The sequence below is a fragment of the Salvelinus namaycush genome, chromosome 28 (genome assembly GCF_016432855.1).
Source record: "Salvelinus namaycush isolate Seneca chromosome 28, SaNama_1.0, whole genome shotgun sequence".
Lineage (NCBI taxonomy): Eukaryota > Metazoa > Chordata > Actinopteri > Salmoniformes > Salmonidae > Salvelinus > Salvelinus namaycush.
Genome location: NC_052334.1, coordinates 42,708,346 through 42,720,715, shown reverse-complemented (window position 1 = coordinate 42,720,715; position 12,370 = coordinate 42,708,346). Strand labels below are relative to the sequence as shown.

The 12,370-nt window shown below is 43.8% G+C and overlaps 1 protein-coding gene across 1 annotated transcript in view; it reads right to left on the bottom strand.

The window, feature by feature from the left end:
- Positions 1-4,296: 4,296 nt before the first annotated feature.
- The window catches only part of alk (ALK receptor tyrosine kinase), a 140,829-nt gene continuing 132,755 nt past the window's right edge, over positions 4,297-12,370 (bottom strand). Inside the window, exons 21-26 of the mRNA XM_038967373.1 lie at positions 7,266-7,367; positions 6,791-6,925; positions 5,799-5,889; positions 5,230-5,451; positions 4,881-5,100; positions 4,297-4,634 (exon numbers count right to left, since the gene is read on the bottom strand). Coding sequence (XP_038823301.1) covers positions 4,297-4,634; positions 4,881-5,100; positions 5,230-5,451; positions 5,799-5,889; positions 6,791-6,925; positions 7,266-7,367 — 1,108 coding nt within the window. The remainder of the gene's footprint in view (positions 4,635-4,880; positions 5,101-5,229; positions 5,452-5,798; positions 5,890-6,790; positions 6,926-7,265; positions 7,368-12,370) is intronic.

Below are 12,370 nucleotides of genomic sequence, written 5' to 3'. Positions count from 1 at the left end.
TTTGGCAGATGTCATCTGAAGGGCAACATACAGCGGTTACCAGTCATAGTACAATACATCATAATTACAACATTTTACAGATGCAATTCAGTTGGTTTTTACAAGGAGCAACGGAGTTCAGATGAGTTGCTGCAAAGAAACAGCAAATTATGTGAACACAGCCACTGGAGATGAACAATAGTGCAATGTGTTACTTGAACCCACTATCATAAACTTACTTCAAGACATAAACCGAACAACACCTTGTGTTATCAAATGTTTTCACTACTGTCTAACAGCTTGTAAAGCTTTATGAAAGAGTCTTCAAGTAAAGGGTTAACAACATAGACAGGCAAACAACTGACACATTGGCACTTCCTGGATGCACTCAAATCAACTTCATCTTAGCTTAGCATAGACTAGCACTCATGTCCATTTGAGACTTAAGTACGTGAAAGTTGATTCGCACTGTACATTCAAATTAATTAATAATCACAAAATAACCACAAACAAACTTTTGGAATGTATAAAAGCAGACTGCATTGACAGTGTTGAGGCTATGCACATTGCATGTAAATGTAGACATGGTTGATAACTGAAGGAGTAAGAAGTTAGATCCTCACAAAATATTAGCCATAGATTTTGCACAAGTGGACCACAAGCAATTTGTATTCAAACTTTTCACTCAGAATACTTTATATTCTACAGTAGTCGTTCTTAAAATAGAAAAGATAAATTATGCAAATGTATTAACATTGAGTACTTTAAAATAGCAGTTTAGGGGTAACGACCTATTCAGCAATGTTAAATATAGTCGCTGGGTAAGGCAAAAAAAAAAGTTATGAATCAAGAAAAGGTTGTTAAAAAAAGGCCCCCAGCAAAAATGCCACCATTTCCTATTTTAAAAGCACACTTTCAATTAAATTAATCTCCAACTATGTGTCCATGGAAGTTGATGGAACACTAATTTCTGTCTTTCCATAGAGGGCCATAATATATACATATCAAAAATCTCCAATGAGAAATGGAAGGTAAACTTGCCTGAATAAACAGTATGAAGTAAGCTCCATAGTATTGTGCCTCGAATAACATTCTTCATCTCTCTTTCTTTCTCCCCCTTCTCCCTCCATCTCTTTCTCTCAAACACACAAACATATGCACACACAGATGACTACCACTTACTCACGCACCTTAAAGTTCAAAAATAGCCGCCCACATACAGTGCTTATGGCACCATTACACCCCCCAACAGTTCCCGTTCACTCCCACCCTCATACCATAGCAACATTCAACTAGATGAGTGCTTTTAGTTTCCAACTATCTGAAATACCATTCATTGGTCAATTTAATTCGACATTGGACAAAAATTCCTGCTTCTAAAAAAATGCCAAATGAATTTGGATATGGTTGGGTGTAAGAAGTGTGTCCATTAATATACAGAGTTCCCGAAATAATAAGTCAATGAGAAGGCAGGCAAACATCAACAAACACAATATCATCCTCTCCGGAATCCAGTGTGCGATTCTCCCAATATTTTTGTAAAAAATCATTTCTGATTGGTGAATCAACTGCCAAGGCCAGAAATCCCAAAGGAAATGGATGAACTGCAATGATTGACAGCCAAATAAGTTAATTAATGCTACAATCAGTTAGACATCTGGCAGATGTGTATTGTTCTCAGTTACCATGTTCTACATGTTTTTGTTTGTGAAACACAAACTGTTTGTTTCCAGAATGACTTGTGATGAAAGGCTGCATTGACATCTACAGAGCCGCGAAGATAAGCGGTTGACTCGTGAAAACATTGCGGATAAATTAGCTAGTTCAACCAGATGGAAACGATTCACCCTGTCCTGTTACAATAGCTGACAACTCATTCAGCCCGCTCTCTTCGTATAGTGTATCACTCCCTTAGCGGCTACATTTTAGCAAGTGTTGCAAAATGTCCATTGTTCCTGTTTTTCTAGCCAATGGTCCACAACTTTGTCTTCCCAATGGTCTTTGAAGCTCTCCAATGTGCTTTAAAGTAACGGCCCAGTGAAAATCTAACTTTTATATTTTGTTAATGTTGTTGACTCGTCCTATACTCGTATTTGTGGCCAAAGCATAAATTGGGGGGAAAAACACTTCAAAAACTCCACCTTTAACTTGTATCTCAAACAGACCATTTAAAAAATGCTTGCTATTTCCTCATAGAACACGTCATCTCCCTGAGGAGGTTGAGCTGGCCAATCAGTGGTCTGGAGGAGGATGAGCTGGCCAATCAGCGGGCTACTTACAGTGGGGAGAACAAGTATTTGATACACTGCCGATTTTACAGGTTTTCCTACTTACAAAGCATGTAGAGGTCTGTAAATTTTATCATAGGTACACTTCAACTGTGAGAGACGGAATCTAAAACAAAAATCCCCAAAATCACATTGTATGATTTTTAAGTTATTAATTTGCATTTTATTGCATGACATAAGTATTTGATCACCTACCAACCAGTAAGAATTCCAGGTCTCACAGACCTGTTAGTTTTTCTTTAAGAAGCCCTCCTGTTCTCCACTCATTACCTGTATTAACTGCACCTGTTTGAACTCGTTACCTGTTTAAAAGACACCTGTCCACGCACTCAACCAAACAGACTCCAACCGCTCCACAATGGCCAAGACCAGAGAGCTGTGTAAGGACATCAGGGCTAAAATTGTAGACCTGCACAAGGCTGGGATGGGCTACAGGACAATAGGCAAGCAGCTTGGTGAGAAGGCAACAACTGTTGGCACAATTATTAGAAAATGGAAGAAGTTCAAGATGACGGTCAATCACCCTCGGTCTGGGGCTCCATGCAAGATCTCACCTCGTGGGGCATCAATGATCACGAGGAAGGTGAGGGATCAGCCCAGAACTACACGGCAGGACCTGGTCAATGACCTGAAGAGAGCTGGGACCACAGTCTCAAAGAAAACCATTAGTAACACACTACGCCGTCATAGATTAAAATCCTGCAGCACACGCAAGGTCCCCCTGCTCAAGCCAGCGCATGTCCAGACCTGTCTGAAGTTTGCCAATGACCATCTGGATGATCCAGAGGAGGAATGGGAGAAGGTCATGTGGTCTGATGAGACAAAAATAGAGCTTTTTGGTCTAAACTCCACTCGCTGTGTTTGGAGGAAGAAGAAGGATGAGTACAACCCCAAGAACACCATCCCAACCGTGAAGCATGGAGGTGGAAACAGCATTCTTTGGGGATACTTTTCTGCAAAGGGGACAGGATGACTGCACAGTATTGAGGGGAGGATGCATCCAATACTCGCCATGTATCGCGAGATCTTGGCCAACAACCTCCTTCCCTCAGTAAGAGCATTGAAGATGGGTCGTGGCTGGGTCTTCCAGCATGACAACGACCCGAAACACACAGCCAGGGCAACTAAGGAGTGGCTCCGTAAGAAGCATCTCAAGGTCCTGGAGTGGCCTAGCCAGTCTCCAGACCTGAACCCAATAGAACATCTTTGGAGGGAGCTGAAAGTCCGTATTGCCCAGCGACAGCCCCGAAACCTGAAGGATCTGGAGAAGGTCTGTACGGACGAGTGGGCCAAAATCCCTGCTGCAGTGTGTGCAAACCTGGTCAAGAACTACAGGAAACTTATGATCTCTGTAATTGCAAACAAAGGTTTCTGTACCAAATATTAAGTTCTGCTTTTCTGATGTATCAAATACTTATGTCATGCAATAAAATGCAAATTAATTACTTAAAGATCATACAATGTGATTTTCTGGATTTTAGATTCCGTCTCTCACAGTTGAAGTGTATCTATGATAAAAATTACATACCTCTACATGCTTTGTAAGTAGGAAAACCTGCAATATCGGCAGTGTATCAAATACTTGTTCTCCTCACTGTACGTGAATATTGTTTATGACTGGTATAAGCCCACACCATTCTGTTGTTGGGGTACGCACACACAATTCCAACACAGAAAAGCTACTATTTAACATACTCAATTACCCATTTTTGGAAGGAAAACTATTTCTCTCATATTGTAAGTAATATTCATAGAAATCTGGAAACACTGGGCAGTTACTTTAACACCCATTGGTATTTCAGCAGCCATTTCAGAGATTCTTTTACATTTTTTTGACTCCGCAACCATTGGCCAGGTGAAAATGTGTCAATCCAAACTGTGGATGAAACCGAGAGGGGGGGGGGTCATAAGGCAGCGGGTACTGTCCTGACACAATGTTGCATGGTGTACCATCTAGTCTGGCTGTACGCCTGTCTGCCTATACACATGGTCTCCGAGGTGAGAGACAAAAAGCAAGATGGAGGTTGGGCTAAAGCACCGTGGCATTGCGGCCCTCCATCCGGGGCAGCCTGGGGTCCTGCACCGTCCCCATGGTGACCAGCAGCGGACGGCTGTCCTCGGCTTTGGCCGTCGTCGAGCAGCTCAGCGACAGCTGGGTCCCCTCCACTCCTCTCTGGAGGGCCACGGGTGGCGGGGGAGGAGGAGACGGGGGAGGATGGGGGTTGACAGGGTTAGTGTGGTGGTGGTGGGTCGCCTCCAGGGGCAACCCTTGCTCCTGGTAGCCGTAGCCGATGTTCCCGCAGGGGAAGTGGCGAAGTCTGAAGAGGGGGACTGGGGGGAGGGTGGCAGAATCTAACAGGAGCGGGGTAGGGGCAGTGATATCCGAGAAGGTGGCCTGGGGTGGGGGCGGAGGGGGCAAGAGGGGCTTGCAGAGCCCCTGCTGTTGCTGCTGCTGTTGGTGGTGCAGGAGCTGCATCTGCTGTTGTTGATGCTGTTGCTGCTGCGGATGGAAGGGATACGGTGGCTGGAACTGCTGCTGCTTGTGCTGCTGTTGCTGGAGACCCAGGGCCCCCGCCGCCTCGGCCACAGTCCGCCCCTGGTACTCCTGCCCCTCGCCCGGCACCCTCCCACCTCCAACCCCCCCACCCCCACTGCCCATGTCTCCCTGCCTTTGCTGCTGCTGTTGTTGCTGCTGCTTCCTCTGCTGCTGCTGGAGGAACCAGGAGCCATAGGTGGGGTTCCAGAGGTTGGTGGGCTTCCCATTGTGACCATCCTTATCCTTAGGGTGGCCCTGGGCGAAGGCCAGATTAATGTGGCCCCCCTCTGGGTTGGGCTGCTGGGTGGAGATGGGGGGAGGCGCCTTGGAGGTGGAGATGAAGGAGGTGGCTGTGATGGTGGTCGTGGTGAATGTCTGAGGGTGGGGGTAGGACTGGGGTTGTTGCGCCATCACCTGGTGCTTGGCAGTTTCGGGGGGTTGGCTGGATAGGAGGGGCTGCTTGACTCTTTGTTTCACCTCGGAGTCGGGGGCAAAGGGTGGCGGTGCAGGGCCCTCTCCGTCGGGCATCTGAGTGGACACCAGCAGGGGAGAGGCCGTGGGGTCCTCAGGGCGCATGGGCACCCGCTCCTCCTCTTCGGGGAGGGGCCCATATTCCACAGGCAAGGTAACAGTCACCACATCGGGGTCCTGGAGAGGATAGGGGAGCATTAGACACTAACAATGGCAAACAACGTGCAATGGCATCATGAACATTACCGATGTCTGAATTTGTAGAAAATGACATACTTATCAAAGTAGAGTTCAAAATGTCAATTCTAATGCAACCATGATTGACTTCATTCAAGTAGATGACAGAAACAATCCCAAAAAGGAATACAGCTTTTACACACACAGACAGACAGGTTATGAGCTGTATCACATTTTCAAATAGTCATACATAATAAAATAACCTCTTGGCAGTTAAACAGACATTTAATACTTGAGCACAGTTCCAGTGCAGATGGGTGTTGACTCTCGATGTTCACACTCCCTACCTGTAAGCAGTAGTCAATCCTCTCCAAGATGGTGGAGAAGTTGGGCCTGTCCTCCGGTTGATGCTGCCAACTCTGTGTCATTATTCGGTACCTGAAACACATACACACACACACACGACCACAAGCACAATCTAAAACGTTTTCGTCTATTTGAACTTTGCACACATTGACAAACGCATCAGAAAATGTAAAGCCATATTTCCCCCTTCGATGATAAACTTTTGACAGACACAAACTCACGCACACTTTATCAAAAGTGCCGCCTCCCCGTCATAATCCCAGTCGACTGATTTAATACAAATCATTCTGAATGAAGTGTAACATCCCGCTAGTTTGAGTGATCACCGTTGAAAAGTCAGTAGGGGTAAAACGGAATCCTGGGGTACCCCCCAAGACAGTGCAAAATCAAGCTTGTTTCTTAATTAGATTTGACTTGCAATCATTACTCCTGTGTAATATTCTTTGGCAATGTGACATGCCTATTGTGAGCCCTTCGTGACGCAGATGAATTGTAACACATGGGAACTGTGTTTATTTTTCAAGGAAAAAACGATCAAAGAATAAAAAATGTGGCTTTTCTGTGGTGATACAAAGGCTAAAACTGACAGCTGGGAGAGTTCAAAGGAGAATTGGACAATAAAAGCGGTACGTCATGCATGGAGTGGGTGTGAAAGATCAGCGAGGGGCGAGAACGTGATGCAAGTCTGAGAAGTTATGGGTATTTTGTGTGTTTGTATGCTTGTATCCATGTGTATATCTGCATGTGCATGAGTGACAACAGTATATTGTAAGTGTGATGGTGTGTGTGTAATCTGTATGTAACAGAGTAAGTTCCATCCCTATGTGAGTGACAGTTCAGACAGGGACGAAAGTTGACTGAGTGACAGTTCACTTTCAATCTTAAGAAAGGTGACGTCACCACATGATAGCTCCTAGTGCCTCACTAGCACACATCTGCTACATGTGTTTGGGCGGTGTGTGATTGGACTTACACGGGCCCTGGGCAGTTTTTGGGAGGGTCCATCCTTCCCCCGTTGGTGACAAACTCCAACACTTCCTGGTTACTGCGACTGGGATAGGGCATATAGCCCAGAGAGAAGATCTCCCATAGCAAAACCCCAAAGGACCTGAGACAAATTGGGAGAGAGAGAGGTGGGAGGAAGAAGGAAAGTGAGAGGGGGGAGTGAGAGGTAGGTGAGGAAGCAAGAGAGGAATCATTTGTATTTAGTTTTTAGACGGGAGAGAGAATGATAAATCTTAAGGGTGATAAGGGCAAAGTGAGGGGTGAAGGAGGGAGGGAGGAAGCCTAGTCGTTAGAGCATTGGGCCAGTAACCGAAAGATTGCTAGATTGAATCCCCGAGCTGACAAGGTAAAAATCTGTCGTCCTGCCCCTGAACAAGGCAGTTAACCCACTGTTCCTAGGCCGTCATTGTAAATAAGAATTTGTGAGTTACAATGGAACGTACCACGTGTCCGTTTTGGAGGTGAAGATCCCCTCCATGAAGGCTTCGGGAGGCATCCACTTCACAGGCAGCATGGCGCGCCCACCCTTTCTGTAGTAGCTCGCCCTGTGTAAAGACAAACCCGTGCACACACACAGGGGGATCTTGTTAGACACGCTGCATGACTTTATTGAACGCACAGCAGGTAGAAAAAGAAATGAAAACAGAAAAGAAAGAAAAATAGGAAAATATGGACGCCTACTTAGCATTTATTTTTTAAATTTGGATCCCTATTAGCTTTTGCAGAACCTACTCTTCGAGGGGTCCACAAAAAACACAAAACATGACAAGTAACAAAACACTGATACCCAAAGACAGACACCCAAATACAACGATATACAAACAATACAACACAAATTATGCAAACAATACAACTGAAACATAATGCATGTGTTAGAGTGTGTCTGTGTGAGTGTGTGTTTGTGTGTGTGTCCGCCGTTCCATGAGTTGTTGTTTAGTCTGATTTTTAAAGGTAATAGGAGATGGTAGGGAGTTCCATGCAATCATGACTGTATTAAACTGTGCATTGCTGTGTATTCGTTTTGGACTTGGGCACTGTGAAGAGACTCCTCCTGGTGGCATGTCTTGTAGGGTTTAGTTTATTAAGATCCCCAATAGCTACTGCACATGCAGCAGCTACTCTTCCTGGGGTCCACATAAAACTTACAAATAAATGACAAATAAAATAAGAGTTATACATAGGAAAGACACCAAGAGACTATTAAGAGTTGAGGTCAGGGCTCTGTGCAGGCCAATCAAGGTCTTCAACACCGATCTCGACAAACCATTTCTGTATGGACCTCGCTTTGTGCACAGAGGCATTGTCATGCGGTAACAGGAAAGGGCCTTCCTCAAACTTTTGCCACAAAGTTGGAAGCACAGAATTGTCTAGAATGTAATTGTGTGCTGTAGCGTTAAGATTTCCCTTCACTGGAACTAAGGGGACTAGCCTGAACCATGAAAAACAGTCCCAGACCATTATTCCTCCTCCACCAAACTTTACAGTTGGCACTATGCATTGGGGCAGGTAGCATTCTGCTAGCATCCGCCAAACCCAGATTCATCCACCAGACTGCCAGATGGAGAAGCGTGATTCATCACTCCAGAGAATGTGTTTCCAATGCTCCAGATTCCAATGGTGGCAAGCTTTACACCACTCCGGCCGAAGCTTGGCATTGCTCATTGTGATCTTAGGCTTGTGTGCGGCAGCTCGGCCATTGAAACCCATTTCATGAAGCTCCCGACGAACAGTGGTTGTGCTGATGCTGCTTCCACAGGCAGTTTGGAACTCGGTAGTGAGTGTTGCAACTGAGGACAAATTATTTTTACTAGCTACGCGCTTCAGCATTTGGCGGTCCCATTCTGTGAGCTTGTGTGGCCTATAACTTTGCGGCTGAGCCGTTGTCGTTTCCACTTCAAAATAACAGCACTTACAGTTGACCAGCTCTAGCAGGACAGAAAATTGATGAACTGACTTGTTTGAAAGGTGGCATCCTATGACGGTGCCACGTTGAAAGTCACTGAGCTCTTCATTAAGGTTATTCTACTGCCAATGTTTGTCTATGAGGATTGCATGGCTGTGTGCTCAATTTTATACACCTGTCAGAAACGGGTATGGCTGAAATATCCGAATCCACTCATTTGAAGGAGTATCCACATACTTTTGTATATACTGTATAGTGTACATATTAATATTCCTATATACAGTACAGTTAAATCAGATCTTTAGAAAGAGCAGAGGCGCTATGATACAATGTTTTTCATTTAAACTTGCTTTTTGCCTAAGTGACCTCTGGTGGCAGAGCATTCAACAATGACATGGCTGTATGCATAACTGAACGACGCATTAAGTCTGTTAGTGGCATAGTGGCATGTCTGGTGGGGTATCTATGTCTGCTTGAAGTGTATGCAAATACAGCTGAAGTCGGAAGTTTACATACACTTAGGTTGGAGTCATTAACTTGTTTTTCAACCACTCCACAAATTTCATGTTAACAAACTATAGTTTTGGCAAGTCGGTTACGACATCTACTTTGTGCATGACACAAGTCATTTTTCCAACAATTGTTTAAAGACAGATTATTTCACTTATCACTGTATCACAATTCCAGTGGGTCAGTAGTTTACATACACTAAGTTGACTGTGCCTTTAAACAGCTTGGAAAATTCCAGAAAATGATTTCATGGCTTTAGAAGCTTCTGAATTCAAGGCCTACCTTCAAACTCAATGCCTCTTTGCTTGACATCATGGGAAAATCAAAAGAAATCAGCCAAGACATCAGAAAAAAAATTGTAGACCTCCACAAGTCTGGTTCATCCTTGGGAGCAATTTCCAAATGCCTGAAGGTACCACGTTCATCTGTACAAACAATAGTACACAAGTATAAACACCATGGGACCACGCAGCCGTCATACCGCTCAGGAAGGAGATGCGTTTTGTCTCCTAGGGATGAACATACTTTGGTGCGAAAAGTGCAAATCAATCCCAGAACAACAGCAAAGGACCTTGTGAAGATGCTGGAGGAAAAAGGTACAAAAGTATATATATCCACAGTAAAATGAGTCCTATATTGATATAACCTGAAAGGCCGCTCAGCAAGGAAGAAGCCACTGCTCCAAAACCACCATAAAAAAGCCACACTGCGGTTTGCAACTGCACATGGGAACAAAGATTGTACTTTTTGGAGAAATGTCCTCTGATTTGATGAAACAGAAATATAACTGTTTGGCCATAATGACCATCGTTATGTTTGGAGGAAAAAGGGTGAGGTTTGCAAGCTGAAGAACACCATCCCAACCGTGAAGCACGTGGTGGAAGCATTATGTTGTGGGGGTGCTTTGCTGCAGGAGGGACTGGTGCACTTCACAAAATAGATGGCATCATGAGGTTGGAAAAATTATATAGATATATTGAAGCAACATCTCAAGACATCAGTCAGGAAGTTAAAGCTTGGTCGAAAATGGGTCTTCCAAATGGACAATGACCCCAAGCATACTTCCAAAGTTGTGGCAAAATGGCTTAAGGACAACAAAGTCAAGGTATTGGAGTGGCCATCACAAAGCCCTGACCTGACTCCTATAGAATTTTTGGGGGCAGAACTGAAAAAGTGTGCGAGCAAGGAGGGCTACAAACCTGACTCCGTTACACCAGCTCTGTGAGGAGAAATGGGCCAAAATTCACCCAACTAATTGTGGGAAGCTTGCGGAAGGCTACCCGAAACAAGTTAAACAATTTAAAGGCAATGCTACCAAATCCTAATACTGAGTGTATGTAAACTTCTGATCCACTGGGAATGTGATGAAAGAAATAAAAGCTGAAATAAATCATTCTCTCTACGATTATTCTGACATTTCACATTCTTAAAATAAAGTGGCGATCCTAACTGACCTAAGACCGGTAATTTTTACTCGGATTAAATGTCAGGAACTGTGAAAAGCTGAGTTTAAATGTATTTGGCTCAGGTGTATGTGAACTTCCGACTTCAATTGTATATTATATAAGTGGTTAGGCATTTTAAACACACAATTGTTTCTTATAAAGACTAGAAGAGAAGTAGTCAATTTCTACTCAACCGTCAGTCATGAAAGACTATCATGCATGTTGCTTTGTTTTGAGCCAAGTGCAGCCTTTCTTTGCTGAAACTGACCATATTACTGGACAGTAATCAAGATGGGACAAGACCAAAGCCTGAACAACTAGTACAATTGATCTTTGTGTAAAAAAAAAAAAATGCAGAATCAATTTTTATAAACAGACATACCTCTCCCCATCTTCACAACAACTTTGTCAATATGACTTTACCATGATAACGGACCATCCACTGTTACTCCTAGGAGTTCAGTTTCTTCAACTATGCTCATCTGCAGTTTAGGTTTAGGTCTAGAATGCTTTGAACCAAATACAATGCTTTGGGTTTTAGATGTATTTCAGACCAGTTTATTGTTAATTACCCATTCTGACAATGACTGTAACTCCTTGCTAAGAGTCTCAGTGTTGTTTACTGTTTTCATTAAAAATATTGACTTATCTGTAAAAAATATATATACAAGTACCTGCACTTGTATGCCGATGACACTGTTGTGTATGCTATTGCCCCCACGGTTGACCAGGCTCTATCTGAACTACAGTCTGCCTTCATTGCATTACAGAAACACTTTATTGACCTGAAATGAGTACTGAATGCAGGTTAAACTAAGCATATATTGTTCTGTAGAGGGCATAATTAGGGTCTTTAATTAGCATATTGATGAGTTAGTTAAGGAGCTGATAATAAAAATGGGCTTCTTCAATAGAAAAAAAGAGCCTCTCGCTGAATAGTAGAAAGCAGATTATTCAGTCGATGTTCCTATTGGTCCTAGACTATGACTGAAATTCACATTATCTATATGAACGCAGCTGCCACTTCATTAAAGCCGTTAGATACAGTTTATCATAGCGCACTGGGCTTTATTACGGGCAACAATTTTAGCATTCATCATTGCAATCTCTACCAGAAAGTTGGTTGGCACTCTTTGATGTCACGTCGGTTGATACATGGCTATGTTTTCAGTTATAAAGCCCTTTAACAAAACGTCCCACTGTACCAAACATCATTACTAAACTTTAGACATACGAGTTACCACACCTGGTCTGTGGCCTGAATGCAAAGCGCTATGTCTGGAGAAAACCAGGCACAGCTCATCGCCCATCTAACACCATCCCTACTGTGAAGCATGGTGGTGGCAGCATCATGCTATGGGGATGTTTTTCAGCTGCAGGGACTGGGACACTGGTAAAGGTAGAGGGAACAATGAATGGAGAAAAATACAGACCAATCCTTAATGAGAACCTGCTTCAGAGTGCAAACGACTTTAGACTGGGGCGAAGTTTTGGGACAGTCCCACTCTTTACATATTTTGTCATGTTTGGATAGAGGTGAAATGTAAATGAGAGAGTGCTGAAATAGCAGTAGGCCAGACTCGACCCATGCTTGCAGCAGTATATTGTACATGTGCTCGAGAGGCAGCAACCCAGACAGCCAGACCATCCCAGACCACAAAAGTATACCTTCATAGTAGCTGGGTTTAAA